Consider the following 18,951-nt stretch of genomic DNA (forward strand, 5'->3'; position numbering starts at 1 on the left):
TTCTGTTACTGACATTCTTCAAAATAACTCCTTTTGCCTGTAAATGTTGACAAAATTTTAGTTTTTGGGTGAACTATCCCAAGTCTTGTGGTTATTCCTTTGAACAGTGGTAAAAAGTGCACATTTAAGCAGTGTGTCTGTTTGCCTCGGTTCATTACTGTACACATGATTTTTGCACATTTTTACAAACTGAAGGACGAGTCAAAATCATTTTCTGTGGTAACTTACAAGATGCCACCGATATCAACCTGCAACATTCCTTCAGAGCCATTTCATCTTGATAAAATACCTGAAGCATCCTTACAGATTCAATCTGTATAGTTTTTAAATCAGAAGAGAGATCACGCTTGCATGTGCTCAGAAGCATGACAGTATTAAAAGTCATAGACACACCCAAAGCTACTGACAATTTGATCTACTGCACATAAATATGAATGTCATATTTCATTCCAAAACTGATTTGAATTCATGTTTTAAACGAAATGATAAAACAAGCTTGTTGTTTTCTTTTCTCTTCTTCTCCTCCCTGGGTGGTGTGTGTGTCTCTACAGGAAGGAATAGACATGTATGGCCACAGATGCCTCTCCTGGTTGTGTTGCCGTCAGAGAAAAGTGCCCAAGGCCCGGTACATGCACCTGGCCCAGGAGCTGAGCGTGGATCCTGACTGGCCGCCCAAACCCAAGAGCACTACAGAAGCGAAAGCCTCTTCACCGTCGGACAACTGCACCTATCAGATCGAGGCCGTTTCCTAGCAATTACACACGCTCTCCGTCCCGCACGTCCAAACCGCCAGGGATTTCTTAATGCAAATGACGTTTAACTTCGTTTTGTCACGAGAGACAGATAAAGACACCAAATACAGAAACCCACAAGGGAGAGTTATCTCCTTTCTTAGATTTTTTTTCTGTTTCAGCTGCTCAAGAGTTTTTTTCTGAAAGTATGGGCGGAGTTCACAGGCTGGGAACTGTGGTTGCTCCGCCCCACAAGCGTGAGGTCTGTTGTCACGTTGCCATTATAACCTTATGACCGTAAACAGTGATTAAACTCATCATTAATTCATCACTTTTGAACAGCCCCTGCCGGATCTCATGCAATCGCATACGATATCTGAACACTTCTGACCATGAACTGGAGCTTCCGTACTGTAATTTATGCATTATGACGTTGTCAGCGCAGTCGCCTCCACAAGCTCTACGGCGGGGCCAGCATGCCAACTCCTTGAACACCATCGCATCAAGCTGCATATTGAACAAACCAAACTGTATCGCTTCACGGAATCAAATCCATCCAGCCTGTTCATATTACAAATATATCAACGGAGATCTTTAATTTGACGTCATTTCTTTTCATATCTCTTCCCATGGAAGAATCGAGGCGGCATTCACCTGCGGTAGGCCATGGTTTGTGTATAGTTCACATCTCTCGGCACTGTTTGTGGTGATGGGTTTTGATTTGGCCAACCAAATCAATTTTTGCGGTTGTTTTCGACTCGCAGTCAACGTTACAGTGGCGCGGGAATGACAGAATTGATAACGTACAGGAAGAAATAGGGGCCTCAGGTGAAATGCTTTCTGGGGGAAAAAAATGGTAACACTTTACATCAGTGCTCATGTCACATTGTGTTTATGATCGGAAACGCCAGTGCAAATGATCTGCCCGTGCTAAATGTTATATTTTTGATGCAGCTTGCGATTCGGGTTGTCTATTGAAGTTTTAGTAATAATGTGTAATATGGAAATTGTCATGTAAATTGTCTCGAAAATGTACACTCGGAGGGCAAGATGCACGCATGCATGCTTATTCACCCAGGGTCATATATTAGATGATATCGCAGTTGTGTATCTGAGATCTTTGCACATGCAGTTTAAATGTTGCAAACACAACAGCAGGTCACCAATTAAATCTCCCTGAATTAGCCAGTCAACAGTATTACTTCAACACATGTGCTTATAACATTTTTGCCGCTCGTATTGGAATAAAAAACATTTGAACCTTCAGAATCCTTTGCAGGTAATCCCTCTTACTTTTCAGATTGGGTTCATTTGCATAATTTATGCAGCTCGAGATTCAGGATTGTGCAGTAGAGGAAATGCATCGGCGTTATCATTTTTGTTTATTTCGGTTTATAAAATACAAATTTACACGTATTGTTCCTGAAATGAACCACTAAGCAATATCAGGTGATCACCTTAGCTCTCTTTACATCTTGTTTGTGTTGTAACTCATGCGAGTTGATGATTTGTGACGGGGAGGGGTCGGTTACCCATTTAAGAGTGTGGTTGCATATCAGGAAAGATAAATAGTATTTTTATGCCATATGCGAATATCAAATTGTATTTATTTCTATATTATTGTAAATATAGATATCATTGAAAGGAAAGAAACACGGAAACATGTTCTACTTTTAAAGTTTTGCCTCAAACGTTTTTGTTGAAAGCCATTGCATGTCAACAGAATCCTGTTCCACAACAGAAAGCCACAAGAATCTAACAATCTGATTACATGGAAGTTTCCTACATTGTTTATTTATTTATAATTAGAGTTTTTCGTTGCTTTATGGGCATTTGTTTAAATTTCGGTTTAATCTGAAAAAGGGCTCAATCTGTCTGTTTTTGCTCAATTTCTGCAATATTTTGGTACTGTTGAATATTTGAAGCGGTATTGATAATACGTCATGTTTGCAATGTGTTTCTTTCAACCATGTTTGTCCAAATTTGATCTGTTTGTTTTATATTCTGAACACAAGTGTTCTGGGCATTTGATGAAAGAGGTAACAACAAATCACCGTGCTGGTATTGCATTGATCTGGGGGACACGTTAATTACGGCAACTGATATCTTTGTTTTATAAATGACCACCTTTAAACATCTACTACCGGGACAGACAAAAACAGCGATCATGTTCAACTCTGTATGTCCTTAACAAATGTGAATGCAATTCTAAAAGCTTTTGGGATTGGGGAATGTTAAATTCATTTTATTTTTATTGCTGTAGTTCTTTTTTATTTTATTAGTTTTTTTTGTGTGTTGTGGCTAGCAGTTTCTCCTCCTCACCTGTAGGAGGCAGTAGGTTGCTGCTTGGGACTTCGGCTTGATTGTCATTATTACATTTTCTACCACAGTAAAATCGATTGCACGTTTTCAAATGCCTGCGCACAAAAACATAGACATTTGAAATATCCAACACTTGAATAAACTGTTGAAATTCCACAGCAATTGAAAATTTGAGAAAAATTAAGGATTTTCCAAAAATGGGGGCCATGTTCATGTCATATCTGTGATCCTCTGGGAAACAAACACATACTGGAAAATGTGTTTGATAATTGGAGGTCACGTAACGTTCTTTGCTTATTATTTTCGTACAGTATGTCGTATTCATTTTCCGTGAATATAACACATTTTAGGTGTTTTCAAACATGATCGAAGCAAAAGTTCAGCCACTGGTTGTTTTACCGCTGGAGTGGTTTAATTTCCTCAGGGAAATGTGTCTCTGTAATGATTAGTGATAAATAAATGAATATAGAAAAATCATGTGGGTCAGTATTCTTGGTGATTTTCAAGTTTATGTGCAGCAGAGATGTTCTAACAGAGTCAATATTCAAAATCATTTGTAGAAGTATCTAAATTTGTGATCATTGCTTTTTTATGTGTAATTTATTTTTTATTTATTTTTTGTTGCTTTTAAGAAATGTTGTACATTTTCGGTTGATTTTTTTTTCTTCTGCTCCGTAATAAATGGCACAAACAAAAGATGAAGTTTTTTGTGTGTGTTGGTTTCAGCTTTTAAGCTACGAAAGTATGAGAGGTGGAGACTAAAATATTTTTGTTTCATTATAAGGCGTGTATCATACCTTCTTCTCTACTGCATTTAATTTATAAATGTCTGATTTTTACATTTAATACTTGAGTTGAGTACATCAAAGTTCTACTCTGAGTCTTGCACTCAAGTACATTTTTTATGTACTTTAAAGTCCCAGTGAAATAAAAAATTACAATTCTTATTTTTTTCATGAAATATTGCAGCGTTTATAGTAAATAAATTATCAATGTGGGTCATTTTTCTTTTTAAAATTCATATACCCTCTTATTCTTCATTTAAAATCAGAGAATGCACTTCCGCCCCTGAAAAGACGATTAATCTCAAATAATGTAAATTAGACGGGTTGGGCGGAGCATGTGTTAACTCCTCCCCTTCAACCGTCCGTATGCAGCGAGTTTCATCTCAAAATGCAACAGCTGTTTTTATACATCCAATCAATTCGCAGTGAAAAACGCAAGCCACACCCACTAATTTTCTCTCGAAAATGCGTCAGAACACGGAAGTAAAAACGATCGAAACTTCTGGTTCACGCCTCATGGGGACCTTAAGTGTTAAAGGTAAATAACATAAGCATCTATTTATGAAATGTAGTGGAGTAAAAGTGTATTATATGCATTATAATGTAGTGAAGTTACATTTTTCCAAAAAGTACACATACTTGACCTCTGAGTGCCCATGTAAAGCTTTGTTTCAATTTGGTGGTGTGTCTTTTATTGTTTACATCATATTATCAAGTAAATGTCATTTTAGTGAATGCACATTAACATTGAAGATCAGGCTCCACAATCGGTCTCGAGGTCCGACTCCTCCAGGTTGTTTTTTTAATGTACGTTTAAATGTTTGTTTCTTCATTCAATTGTCTTATAGGCAACAACATTTTTACATTGAGAAGTAATAACACATCATAAATCACACAATGTAGGTGTTATCATGTTTATGGTCACCCCTTTGCTTGACATGACAGAAATAAGTCATGTCATATGTTCGGGCTTCTTTAAATCTTTTAGGTACAGACCACTGAAAAGCATGTGACCCCCGGCAGAGCAGTGTAAAGGTCAATATGTGTGTGAAACATTTCCTGTGTAATGTGTCTTTGAATGCGATTTCGTTTTACCAGTGTTTGCCCATATATTTATATATTTTCTCAACTTAAGCCACATCAAACATACAAACTGTTTCACCTCCACTGAGATATTGATCGAGTCAGGCTTTAGTTTTTAGGTCAGGTGTCCTGGTCGGGATCCAGTTAATGTTCTGTCTGTTTATAGGAATACATGTGATACATTTTTGTTTAAGAACATATACGTTTGTCTTGGTTTATGATTCATGGAAAGCTGCAAGTTACGCTCTGTTGAAATTTTATGATGTGCTTTCAAACTGAAAAGAATGATTTCCAGTCTTAGTTTGTTGATAAACTGAATGACACATAGAAGGCTATGGGGGAATTAGTGTATCTATAACTTTTCTTTCACACCGTGAACAATTTGATTTCACAAAATCAAGATGCATGTTTTTTAATAATAGTTCTCAACTCTTATAATGTCCTATCAATGCTTTTTGCTTGTTTATCTCTGATAAACAGAGTTGATCTCAGATAACTGCAGATCATGCTTGACCTTGTTGTGATAAACCCCCTCTTAATCCTGCTTTGCCATTGGTTGGGATTTTTTTACGAGAGACAGTATAATGTAAATATGTACCTGTCCCTGAATTTGCAGTGTTGGTAGCTGTTGATGTAAAGTACAAGTACGTGTAATAATGACTTTTGCTTTTCACAATCGGAGTGATAGAAATGTTACTGTAAATATAAATGAAATTACATTAAATTATAATGTGCTATAGTAAAATATAGTGAAATGCAAAAATAATAAAGTAAAATGTCAGTAAATAAAATCATTGAATATTAATGTGGTTGCCTGGTCACATTCAGTTCCATGTTATAAACAAGTCCAGTTTTTAGATTTCAGTGGCTTTATGAGAAAATACCTACAATAAATACTTTTAGAAAAATAACAAAAAATCCCATTGTGTTGTAAACACACTCCTACACCCATCATGCGCAACAATGTTGATGGGTGGTGCTTGGCTTTTCAGTGTTTGATTGGTCATCAGAAATCCTTAAATACTTCACCTTATGATGAAACATCTAGAACTGTGCCGTGAATGTCAGTGCATGTGAATAGGATCCATTTCTGATCAACTTTTTTGATAACAACATGAGTGGATGTCCGTTTATGGGGAGGAATCATCAGTATGTGCTTTTATTTCCCTTACAAGATCAACTCGACTTTTTAACCTGATCAAAAATCATTATGAAATAAAAATGCTTTCATGTCAAATTAGATTGTTTTCCAGTAACTCCAGTCAGCCGGAGGAAGACGATTCTCAAAAAGGCATCAACAAAGCCAGTAAAGGTGGAATCGTTTATGGAGAATATCTACAGGTAAATTATTTTGTAGACGTCTGTTTTGACCCAAGGAAGTTTTATAAATAAATTCATAGTAAATATAAAATGATTAGCATTTAAAAACACTTGAATGCTGAATGTTTTTATATAGAAATGTATTTTGACTACAATAAATATGATAAAAAGAATGACTACTTATGGACATCTCAACCTGTTTGCTGTTAGCTTGATAAAGTGCTGAATGCTCAAGTCTTACAGAGTCAACAGAAAGGAAACAGAATCCACGATGAGCATCTCTTCATCGTTACCCACCAAGGTCATTCATTCATGTTGTGTTTCATTTTTAAGACTTTCTATTGTTTTACTTTTGTTTCTTGTGAGAAAGTTTCCTAACAGACTCCTTTACTTCCTCCTTTAGCCTACGAGCTGTGGTTTAAGCAGATATTATGGGAACTTGACTCTGTTCGGGACCTTTTCACTAAAAATCATGTGAGTTAAATCCACTTTGTTCTTCCCACAAGGGTAACGGGTATTTTGGACATGACTCAATATAAAAGTGAAGATGGGAAAATATAAAGGGTTTTCTTTCATTTCGTGCAGGTGCGAGATGAGAGGAACATGCTGAAAGTGGTGAGCAGGATCCACAGGATCACCATTATCTTTAAACTGCTGGTGGAGCAGTTCGCTGTGTTGGAGACCATGACCTCTCTGGACTTCTTTGATTTCAGGTAAAAGTTTAAACACCCTGACTTGACCTTAAAATAAAACATAAAATAAATCTCAAATAATAAATCAATCACAAATGCAATACAGCCTCACGCTCTTGGAAAAAGGTGCTTCAAAAATGAATTCAGTCAAAGGTTCTCATCAGAACCATTTATTTTGTATGTAGTCTAAAGAACATTTTCCCACCTTTTGCGTAACAGAAAAGTTCTTTGTACGTTAAAGGTTATCATTGATCCATTCAGTGGTTCTTCCATTGCAATGTGTAGCACCTTGTATTAAAAAACAATTTTTTGCTATGCTTTTTTTATTAAAAATTAACTTTTTGTGTTTATGGAAAAGGAAGCATGCAGTTAAGGTCCCAGGTGTTGCATCATTGTAACCGATTGTCCGACCCTGCATCTCTGTGTCATTGTTGTGGTGTTCTAGGCAATATCTGTCTGTAGCGTCAGGCTTCCAGAGTTTTCAGTTTCGTCTTCTGGAAAGTAAGATCGGCGTGGCGGATCATTTGAGAGTCGCTTACAACCGTCAGCACTACAGAGATACCTTTCACGGACAGGAGAGCGAAAACCTGCTGAGATCATTGCAGGAACCCAGTCTGCTTCAACTGGTTGAGGTATCATCTCACTCTCATTCACACGTCTTATGTTTTCCTCTGTTGAGAATATGTGAAATCAAGGGCAATCCTTTCATTTGTGTGTTTTTGTGTCAGTGTAATGATGTTATTTGATGTTTTAGGAATGGCTGGAACGAACTCCTGGGCTTGAAAGAGATGGATTTAACTTTTGGGGGAAACTGCAAGCCAACATTGAGGAGGGTCTAAAGCTGGAGAAGCAGAAATTGGAGGTCAGTTCTACTTTATTTCTCCTCACAGTTTTTTTGATATCTAAATGTGCTCAAGATTAACTCGTTGTTTTGATGTTGGCTGGTAGGAAATATCCAATTCTGAGGAGAAAGGGGACATGCTGGAGGATCTGAACAAGCAGACTGAATTGTTCACTGCCCTGTTTGACCCCAGTCGACATGAGCATCTTATAAACAAAGGTGATGACTTACCCAAAAGGCTTTGCCAATGAGTATCATAAAAATGGGAGCAATAGGAAAAACTGTGAAAATGCCATTCAGCCATGGTTTTGTTCATATAGATATTGACGTTAATTTTATTATTTTTGCTAACAGGTGAACGTCGACTTTCTTACAAAGCGCTGCAAGGAGCTCTTATGATCAATTTCTACAGGTACTGAATATGTACATGTAAATATTTCATATTTAGTAATGCCTGCTGTATTCAATATCAAAATTAATAGTGTATTCATGTTAATAATGTTCTGTATTCATTAAAATATCAAAACTGTATTCATTCAGAAATGAATTCATATCAGAAATGAATATTCATATTAATGTTTTCGTTTTAATAATAGAGTATTCCTTTCATTTTTAATACAGTATTGTATTCATATTAATGTCATTGTATGAATATATCTATTATGTTCTCCAAGACATTTAAAAATATATTTTTATAAAAGGGAGCAAACTTTTTCTCTCCTAGGGAAGAGCCTCGTTTCCAGGTGCCGTTCCAGCTCCTCACTGCTTTGATGGAGATCGACACACTCATGTCTAAGTGGAGATGTAAGTGTTTCATTGTGATCTACAATAAAAAGTCTAGAAACTGACACAGACACAGTAACATTTAAAACTTTTGTCCTCCAGATAACCATGTGTGCATGGTGCACAGAATGATCGGAAGCAAAGCAGGAACGGGTGGATCTTCAGGGTATTGTTATCTGCGCTCCACTGTCAGGTATTTTCCAAACGACTTTCCTGAGAAAGACGAAATGATTTGGTGTCATGATGTGTATACTTCCCATTTTTGGCGTTGCATCATACACGTGATGGTTGTGACTTCAACCCATTATTATCACAAGTTATAGAGTCAACACTTCTCCCTGAACGCTGCTGGTACGAGTGCATAAAGGCCCTTAAAATGGTTTCTTGCGGATTAAATTAACGCGTGTGATAAACAGAAACAATTAATCTCAGAAGAGTGCAAACAGATTTCCACAAGCAAAATTTTGAACATTATTGTTGTCTGAAGTGTAAATGTCATTCTTTTTGACTTCCCAGTGATCGATACAAAGTGTTTGTGGATTTGTTCAACCTCGCAACATTCTTGGTCCCTCGAGCTTGGGTGCCCAAACTCGACCCCCAGATCCATAAATTCCACTACATGGCTGAGTGTAACGACAGCTCGTACAATTCCTACAGCAGTGAGGACTCAGATTAGAAACTTTCAGACTTGTTTGTCTTTGCTGATTACATAAAATAAAGATCAGGAATAATGCCAAGTGAATGTATCCAGAAGCCAAAGTTTGTGCATTTTGTCCCCAGTTCATCGATTTGTTGTGACGTACTTTTCACGTCATTGTGGTGAAGAAAATATATGGTTTTGTAATTCTGTTTTTATACAAAAAATCTGTTTTGAAATCACAAAACGTGTACATAATGTGTTATATTTTTGACACTGATGTGAAAAGAAAAACATTTGGTGTGACATTTTGTAAATATTCTATATTTAAATATTTTATAGAAATATTAACTCCACATTAAAATATATTGAGTATACTGTACATGCTAATTTATATTTTATTCATACCATGGTCTGTTTGAATACTCAATTCTGATTCTGATTGGCTGGAAGGTGTGCATTAAAACCGGGTAATGCACAGGTAGTTCCAGTCAGTTTGATCAATGTTTGAAATTAAGTGAGGATAATAAATGTCATTTTCACCTGTCTGATCAAAAATTACACTGTAAACATCACTAACAGGTTTAACTTGTAAATGACCATGGTATAAGCTTTACGTTGGGTAATTCTTGGCCTCCACGCTATTATCCCTTACATAATATATATCATTTTAAATGCAGCGTTTAATTATAATGTTGATCAAAGGTACATATGGTTCTGTGTGTGCAACTTGTGCAATAAACACCAAATACTTTCCGGAAATTGCGAGAACATCAGGTCACTTGCTGAATGTTAATATTTGTTTGTCCTCTAGCTCAGTCACTGTGATCTGAACGCAGTGTTTCTGTTTGGATATAAATGACTAGTATAATTTTATATAAAAAAAGACATTTAAGAATAATTTGTAGAAAGGAATTGGGCTCTTCAGTAGGCTGTTTGTTCTCTTTTATCCTGTACGGAAAACATAGAGACATGTTGTGCAATGTCTAATGTATAAAATCATTACATTAAATGTACTGCTTTCTCTGAACTCACTTATCAGTTAAAAAAGCTTGTTTAGCAGGAAATGGCTATAAACATCTGCTGTTTAGGAACATTTTCCAATGTTTTCCAGTTCCTTTTGCCATTAAAACAAACAAGATGGAAAAGTAAACCTTAGACCCACATCACTGTAAGCTTCTCTCTCTCCCATGACAAACATTGGCCCTGACTCTGTGGTAATACAGTACCTTATGATTTTTATAACCCCGCTGTCATGACAGTACAGTTAGTCATATAATAATGTATATATAAATGTCTTGTGTACACTAGCTTGTGTCTTGTTGGAAATATTATATAGGATACTGTAAATAACAAGGGTTTAAGGAAAGCTTTGTGTTAATGTGTGACAGCTATTATCACACAAAATGTCACTCAGTGTTAAACACACATACTGTAAGAATTGTAAAACACTTCAAATAAAAAAATATGCATTTCATCACTACGTAAAATCATCAAAATTCCCAGTGACACAATGCAATACGTTGGAGGAACAACATCATGTGAGATGTGTGAAAATAACACTGATGACACCATCTGCATTCAGATGTACATAGAAGATCCTTCTTTACATAAAAAATAACCTATGCACAGATCCTGAATCAGATAGAAATAGCAAATCACGGATCTCCTTCCAAAACCTCAGATGTCCAAATTCTTTTTTTAGGAAATGGAAAAAACACTGTTTTTTTGTTGATTACTGAGTTTTCAAAGTTGAGACTCAGCAATGCTTGAGTTCTCCACTAGAGAGCAGAGTGACTCCAAGATTTAAAAAAGTTGCTGTTCCATTTGTCAGGACAAACGAGGAAATCTAATTTCTCTGGGTCTGTTTAGCCACAGTGCCATACCAGTGTTACTTTCTATTGTAAGCTTTGAACACGAAAAGTAAGTTATAAAAAATATTAGTAATGACGGATAGGTGAATATGGTCAGTCTGGGTGGGACTCTTGCTCAGGAAGTCTGTCTCTTTTGAGGTCTCTAATTACTTTCATTAGCATCATAGCTGATTGTCTCCTTCCTTCCACCATTTCCGGCAGTTATCTTCAATCTGTCACCGCGGTACATGGACCACTGAAGCAGGACAACAGAAAAATAACGTAGAAGAAAAGAAAACAGAGCACGCAGTGAAGCACAGTAGTGCAAAAGAGCAAAAGTGTTAACGCTCCTCATTGCATTGTGATTCATCAACATCTCAGTCTTCCTGCCAAACCGCTTCTTGTGAAATGTGAATGTTTTTATGGAAGAGGATTCATGGGGTTTCTCTACAAATGATTTGTTATAATGCGCTGTGATGCATTCATTGTCTTTGTAGATATTGGCAATCCGTTGACACTTCTCTGAAATCATGGACTCATTCTTTTTTTGTCTCCCTCATCTCTCGGCTTCTGCAGAACTCTCTACGCACCAGATATCCTGCCTTCCAAAGAAAATGCATGCTTTTTTTGGTAAACATTGTGCTAGTCCAAAGCTTTATGAATTTGTCCAAATGCTTGTTAGCTTGTTTCCAAGGAAAGCAGAGGGGAGAAAAGTGGTTTGTTAGTCGGCTGGATTTCTACATCTGGTTGGCAGACGGCGCTTTAAGATTAATGGAAGTGTCAGTGCGCTCACAGCTCACGTCTGTGTTTAATTATCTACAGCTCTTTATACTTGAATCCTTGATGACTCTTACAAATGAATCCTTGGAGTGGTATTTCTGAAGTGATTAGATTAATACTAATTCTCTTGTGGTCATATTAGTCTTTTTCTTTATATTTGACTCTCTCTCTTTATCCAATTACGTTCTCAGGAGGTTATTTAATTAAATACAGCTTCAGCCATGCATTGTTCATTTTCCATGACACACATGTGAAAGCATCACACCTTGCCATTGGCAGGCCAACATCCACATGCCGGATCCTAACAATACCATTGCCCACCAACATTCAAAACCCCAAGGTTGTAACAGAACAACAGCTCATAAAATGATAAATAATGTCAATGAGGAGGATTGAGGTGTTTATCACAAATTCAGTAAAGTGTGCACTTTCTGTCCCGGCTGTCAATCATAACCATGTGTGGACAAAAGTATTAGCACATCCCCTTTACATGAACATCTTTTACTACTTTAGTCATTTCCGTGATCTCAAATCTTAATGCTACAGCATATAATGATATTATAGAGAATTGTGTGCTGCTTATTACATTGCATCTGTTTGGGCAAGACCCTTATTCTAACATGACAATGTCAATGTGCACAAAGCAAGATTCAAGAAGAAACGATTGCTTCAGTCTAGTGTGGAATATGTATTTTACGATCATGTCATACAGTTAAAAAGAAAAGGTCATGCTTACTCATGCAAAGGTCACAGCAACATCATGTATGGCTGTTATGGGTAGTTGCCATGGCAATGCTATAGTGCTCAAAGTTTTAGTGTGTTTCTGTGTGGTTGCTAGGATGTTGAGTCGTTGCAGAGTGATTACTTTCTGGCGCACACCACCCACCCGGAAATCTGAGGATGGAACCATATGTTTGGTGGATACACTCTTAAAAAAAGGCGCTTCATAAGGTTCTTCGATGGCATAGAAGATCCTTTGGGTTCCATAAAGAACCTTTAACATCTGAAGAACCTTTCTGTTTCATTGTTCTTCAAGGGCATCGCTGTGAAGAACCTATCAAGCACCTTTTTTTGGAGTACATGTCTAGATCCACAGATTTTTTTGAGAACTCCCTAACACGCCAAATGATTTAAGATACTCTTACATTTATGTCCATGTACAAACAGTTGGGGTTAGTATGGAGTGAAATGTAATTTGAGCCTATTCTCCGTTGGAAGGCTGCCGTGTCGTTTTTTCTTCCCTTCGCAGGTGTTTTTTCAATAATGTGCTTTCCAGACGTTACGGCATTTTAATAGTGTGGCTGAATTGCATGATCACAAGATTTGGAGAACGGCAGGAAATGCAACAACAGGTGATGACAGTCTGCATCTGCACATGAGTTTACAATTAACGGAATGGACTTCTCCATCCATCCACCACATTAAAACAGACGTGTAGATGATCTGAACGTCTGAAGGACTGTGTTACAACATCTGTTGACCATCTATTCCTGTAAAATATAAAACCGTCTCCATTAATTCACGTAGCAGATTACTTTGGATTGTATCACATAACAGGAATCACGTATCATTCTGTTTCAGATATGTGGAACAAACGTCTTTGTATTAAAAATTGGCATCTAGGTTCATTTTTGCTAAGAGACATTCCCAAGAGCATATGAGCTCATTCTATGGAAAATCCTTTTGCAGTCTTTCCTATTTAGATTCAGATATAATACTGAATACCATTCATTTGGTGAAAAAAGGGATCCTCACTGCTTCATGCTGATGAATTATTCAGATTCATAAGCTGAGGGAGGATACAACTGTATCATTGATTCGTGTTTCTTAGATGAATGCTTTTGCCACTCTTCCTACGTCAAAAATGACAAGAATTCCAGAGTCAACCATGGCTACAGAGCTGGAAATACCAAAAAAGTAGACCCCTACTATCTCATTTCGTTTCTTTAAATGCAGACTGTTGAATTTTGAACTTTTTGACCCTGCTGCATGGCCTAGAGTCCTAAGATTTACCGGCTGTCCTGTGAAAATCTAAACCTTTGAGGATCCCCAGGCAACTCCCAGAAGTCTACTTTAACCCCTCCCTCCCCAGTCAGTGTCAGCATAACATTCATTTAGGGGCTCTGAACTTTGACCTCTCTGTCTGCACTTAACTTTGAACATTTTTCTCTTATCTCTTGTTATGCATCATACAAATGTATGAACTCTTGGGCTCCCACATATTGGGAAAGAATTAAATTTAAGAATGAATGTTATTATCATGATATTATAATTAAATTATATTTTGTTCATGCATTTAAATGATATGTAGTTAAATTTAATTGATTAATTGCAAGTTTTGTAAGTCTATTTTGTTTTGTAAATATATTTTGGAGCCAAAGAGAAAGTATGTAGCTATTGAGGGTTTCAGCAGCAACAACATAAACAAACGTTACATGGCCCAAACTGAACTTCTAGCAGACCTCCGCAAAGTAGTTTTAATATTTAATACAATTAATATACAATCAAATATTCATATAAATTAATATTCATATAAATTGTTAAATTATAACCAAACACAACTTTGGGCCCTGCGTGCGTGTCAGATGAAATCTGTATGTGTGATATAAAGACATCAATAATAAAGGTGATTAATATCATGGTTGTTGTCAATGCCATATTGTAACACCCCTTAAATTTTGTTTTAATTCTCACAATACTGTGTGCTTGTCTCATGAACAAAATGAAGAAAACACCTAATGTCATTCAAGTCTATAAAGCTCAGGCTGTAGGAACCAGCGCAGCTGTCAGATTCTTCGCAGATTTACAGTAAACCTCCCCTATGAAATCCCGATTATTACCAGATGCTTTTCCCCTCTTTCTCCTCTCCGTCTTGGGGTTCAGAATGATTTTTTCTTTATTCCATGGAAGAAAAAAAGGAAATAAGCGAGAGTATGAGATCAGTGGAAAATGTTTGATGAGCTAGAGCCAGAAAATGGTCTCCCGAATTTTCAATCCAAGTGTTGCCCTCCTTCAGGGGGAAAAACACACCCGTCTCCTCTGGTTGCGCCAGGCAACAATTTTGATCGTAAACAAAAACAGCCCGATTCACACTTGAGCAAATCACCCTTTGTTGTTGTTATTTTACTTTGGAGTACCGTGTAAACATTATGGTGAGTCTTAAGTACCATGGTAATCATTACTGTGTCGTGGTGATGCCAGGGAGTACCCAGGGACCACCCTGATGTTTCCCTCCACATCTCCATGACTACTCCAGCTCAGGACTCTGGTCCCATTACAAGCCAAGAAAGGGAAAATATTGCTGTATTGCAGGACCATGCTGCTGTTTTTCCTTTAGCCATTTATGCACCACTGCTGGACACACAATGGGTGTAGTGTCTCCATTTTTAGAAATATTTTTCAACTTTACCATTATACGTTTCCAGTGCTTAACTGATCTGGTATGTTTGGAGGCATTTTCCATGTGTATGGAGTCAATATACAAAACTCTTTTATTGGCAACAATCGACTACCTGTCTTTCAAGGCTCATTTAGGAACTATTTTAAGTTTGGTACACGTCCTGAATGAGAAGGTACAAATTCAACCTGCTTTCATCACTGCCATAATATAAAAAGAGGTTTAAGAAAATCTTCTGTATATTGGCAGTGAAGAACAAAATTTGTGAAGATGCTGGCTCTGAGAAAGAGAGACTGAGATCCGAAGAGGCCAGGCTCATAGAGTCATGGTGACAAATTTCATTGTAGTGTAATTCACATGTTGAACGTCACAAATGGGTGGCGCTGTGTCTCTTTCAATGAAAGACAGAAGAGGGAGTGCCGTTATTTATGTCTCTCTCTCTCTCTCTCTCTCTCTCTCTCTCTCTCTCTCTCTCTCTCTGTCTCTCTCTCTTTCGTTCTGCATGTAGACAAGATGTAGATGTGAAAAGATCTTTACCTTCCCCCTCTGGATAAGAATTGTCAGATGTCTCGTTTACACCCCCTCTCTCTCAAACTTATCACCCCAAAATTCTTGACAATCATGTACCCCCTGAGTGCACTGTTATAACCCCATCTCTTTCTCCCTCACACAGACAAACTTCATTGACACTCAGCCCATCCTGACAGCGCATAACATCATCAGTGTGTTCTGTACACTTCTTTCCCACAGTGTAACTTCAAACAGAGCATGTTTCTGCTTCTTCCCAACCAAACCACATTTTTCCATGTCACATGCACATCCATGTAAATCTCAGGCATTCGAGGGATTGTTGCATTACGCACAAATGCACAACAGTATGTTTCTATGGTAATCATGCTTTGGCAAATCTTACCATGGCTACTGCCTCTGGTAACTTTTTGACGTTTGCACCACTGTCCTAAAAAAATTATTAAAACTATTTTAGGAAGGAAGGCACAATTGAATGGAGTATGTTTCTTTGGAGACTGTGGTTAAAATAAAAAATGCATTTATTAATAACCTTTTAAAATAATCTTAATAGTTTATAAAATTGTCCTTACATATTAACAAATTATGTAGAGATGTGTTCTGTATAGCATGAATCGTTCCTCTTTTGTCACAAAGTCATTTCTATAAAAAAGTTGAGGAATCATCTGAACCACCATGCTTACCTTAAATACTTTTTATACAATACAATTTTAACCTGATATTTTCCAAGGCCTAAAGTTTGTGTCAAACAGCATGGATGGAGCATTGAAGAACAGACTGAACTCCACCTCTTTCCCTCTCTCGCTTGAAGGCGTTTCACTCTGTTGTGCGCTCTCAGCGGGCGCAGCGTAACACTGTCCGTTTATTTCATCTCATCCAAACCTGTTTTTATTTCATGTACCCTCATTTCCTTCGTATCGTTCAGTTTTGTGCGTTTATCAGTTTCGATTCGCACGGTTAACGTGTAGGACTTTCATCGGAATATATGGCGCGTAATGGAGTTATATTAGGCGCTCTGTGCGCACTTTGGGCAGTGATCTCCGCTCAGGATGGACCATCCTTCAGAGGTATTTATATATATTATTTAGCCTTCTTGTTATGTTGATTCTGTTATGCTTAAATAATCTATTTTTATACTTATTGCATGGATTAATGTTTTACATTAGCTGCTGGCTTGTGCGTAAAAGTCATGGCTAAATAATATACACACATTGAATGCATCTTTAGCATGAAATAAATGCTGCTCATATAACCATCTTGAACTATGTGGGTACTTTTAATAGATTTTGCTTTGTTATAATAGTGCACAGATTAGTTATCTATTGTTATAGTACGGTGTGTACAGTCAGTACACACATTTTAAGTGCATACAGTAGCTCAGTGAGGTATAGTATAGGGTTGTAAAGTAGTAAGTATTGCACAGTAAAATGATGACATGGCATACACATATGACTATGGCCACTGTTCAGACAGAATGCGAATGTTTTTTTGGAGCTGCATGTTTCATTTGAAGATTGTAAGATTGACAACAGAAACCTCAGATCAGGTATTATGATTGAATGTGAATACAGTCATGACAGTGAGTTATGATTCAGCAAATGCTCTGAAATGAATTTGCTGCATGCATCTTGTGTTTTGAAGAGATATCGTTCCTGAAAGGCCTTAATTTCGGCCAGATGCAGGATATCCTCTTATATAAAAGTTGTTGAATGTGCTACAATAAGGTGATAAAAACACATCAACTAATATAATTGTTCCTGCAATATACAGTAATTATAGTTTTAATCAGACAGGACTATCCTAAAGAGATGTTTAGTATATGGTTAGATATTGTTATAGGTCTCTTTATACCATCAGGGAAGATTAAGTCCTGTTTTGCATAGACTCTTAGATCTTTATACAAGATATATCTATAAATATTTGTATTAATTTATTGTTATTCACCTTGCATCTGTAATGTCACATGACTGCAATACTTAAAACAGGTCAGGTGATGCACAGTTTTGGGCAGCCAATTTAATGATAATCCACCCCAAGGTGATCCTCCACCGATAGGGGGAGCTGAGCATTTAGATAACCCTAATGGTCATATTAAGGAAATTGTATTGTAATTAGCTAATTAGAAACTATATAGTTAAACTGTTTCATGCATATTTTTGGAAAACAGTTTTTTTATAACCTGGTGATTCCAAACATATTATGAACAGGGAAATTGTTTCACTTTCTTCTTACAAAACAAAAAGAAAGCTCTTAAGCAAATCAAATGGCTAATGTGTTTGGATTTTGCGATTGTCCCACTTTTTCCCTGCAGACTGTCCTGTGGATTTATTCTTTGTGTTGGACACCTCTGAAAGTGTGGCCCTCAGAGCTAAACCACCAGAGCACTACATCAACCAAATCAAGTCCTTCACTACAATGTTCATCGATGAGCTGAAAGACATGTATGTTATATAATTATGAATTCATCAATTTTCTTTTTAACATTCAAAAACGGTTTTATACCCAAGGAAATTAATTTAGTTGACAATATGTTTAAAATGCTGTCCACTTAAGGCACTCATGTCATTAAGATGGCATTAAAAAGGAAGTTTTATTCCACATAAGGGTGGTCCCTACCCATGGGGGCTGTCATGTTGAGATCACATGACCAGGAAAGAAAATTGTAAGGCACTTTCAAACGAGAAATAAATTGTTCATGTGTGACAAATACACATTCAAGTTCTTTGCAATAGCATTGTTAAAAAAAAATCAGTCTTGTGTTGTGCAGCAGTACGATCGCTGATGTATTTGCTAGTTAAACAAATAAAATGTTACTTAAGTAGGACATTATACCTTTACTGTATCAGTGAGAACAGGTTAACATTCATGTCTACATTACTGCATTGATTTGATCAAGTGTTCTGTTGTTGCCAGGAGCCAGCCATGTGATCGTAATGTTACCTGGAACTCTGGAGCGCTACATTACAGTGATGATACTGAGCTTGTGATGAAGTTAGTCGACCTGAACACGAAACGGGCCGACCTGAAGGCTGCCGTTGACAGAATCAGATACATCGGCAAGGGAACGAACACTGACTGTGCCATCAAGGACGGTATCTCCGAGCTGCTTAAAGCGTATGTGCATTAAAAGAACATGCATACATAAACACACATGAGTATTTCCCTTTGTGGAACACGACACGAATTACTCAAGTAAATC

The 18,951-nt window shown here is 37.0% G+C and overlaps 3 protein-coding genes across 7 annotated transcripts in view; all 3 read left to right on the forward strand.

The window, feature by feature from the left end:
* Positions 1–3,755, forward strand: part of atp13a3 (ATPase 13A3) — a 30,432-nt gene extending 26,677 nt beyond the window's left edge. For all 4 annotated transcript variants that reach the window (XM_056734163.1, XM_056734162.1, XM_056734165.1 and 1 more), the window contains one exon: positions 552–3,755. In XM_056734163.1, the coding sequence (XP_056590141.1) occupies positions 552–752 (201 nt within the window). In that variant the 3' untranslated portion in view covers positions 753–3,755. The remainder of the gene's footprint in view (positions 1–551) is intronic.
* A 2,194-nt stretch (positions 3,756–5,949) lies between these two features.
* tdo2b (tryptophan 2,3-dioxygenase b) lies at positions 5,950–9,576 on the forward strand. Of its 2 annotated transcripts, none has more exons than XM_056734097.1 (12): positions 5,950–6,070; positions 6,163–6,262; positions 6,452–6,542; positions 6,645–6,715; positions 6,827–6,954; positions 7,379–7,565; positions 7,688–7,795; positions 7,882–7,993; positions 8,129–8,186; positions 8,499–8,578; positions 8,660–8,750; positions 9,074–9,576. In XM_056734097.1, the coding sequence occupies exons 1-12, from the start codon at positions 6,036–6,038 to the stop codon at positions 9,231–9,233; spliced, it is 1,221 nt and encodes a 406-aa protein (XP_056590075.1). In that variant the 5' UTR covers positions 5,950–6,035; the 3' UTR covers positions 9,234–9,576. The 2 variants fall into 2 exon arrangements, with proteins under 2 accessions (XP_056590075.1, XP_056590076.1); XM_056734098.1 differs by having other exon boundaries at positions 5,961–6,070; positions 6,175–6,262.
* Positions 9,577–16,562: 6,986 nt separating this feature from the next.
* The window catches only part of col6a1 (collagen, type VI, alpha 1), a 28,997-nt gene continuing 26,608 nt past the window's right edge, over positions 16,563–18,951 (forward strand). The window contains exons 1-3 of the mRNA XM_056734966.1: positions 16,563–16,819; positions 18,064–18,193; positions 18,666–18,866. Coding sequence (XP_056590944.1) covers positions 16,738–16,819; positions 18,064–18,193; positions 18,666–18,866 — 413 coding nt within the window. The 5' untranslated portion in view covers positions 16,563–16,737. The remainder of the gene's footprint in view (positions 16,820–18,063; positions 18,194–18,665; positions 18,867–18,951) is intronic.

This window comes from Triplophysa dalaica, chromosome 21, assembly GCF_015846415.1.
Source record: "Triplophysa dalaica isolate WHDGS20190420 chromosome 21, ASM1584641v1, whole genome shotgun sequence".
Taxonomy (NCBI): domain Eukaryota; kingdom Metazoa; phylum Chordata; class Actinopteri; order Cypriniformes; family Nemacheilidae; genus Triplophysa; species Triplophysa dalaica.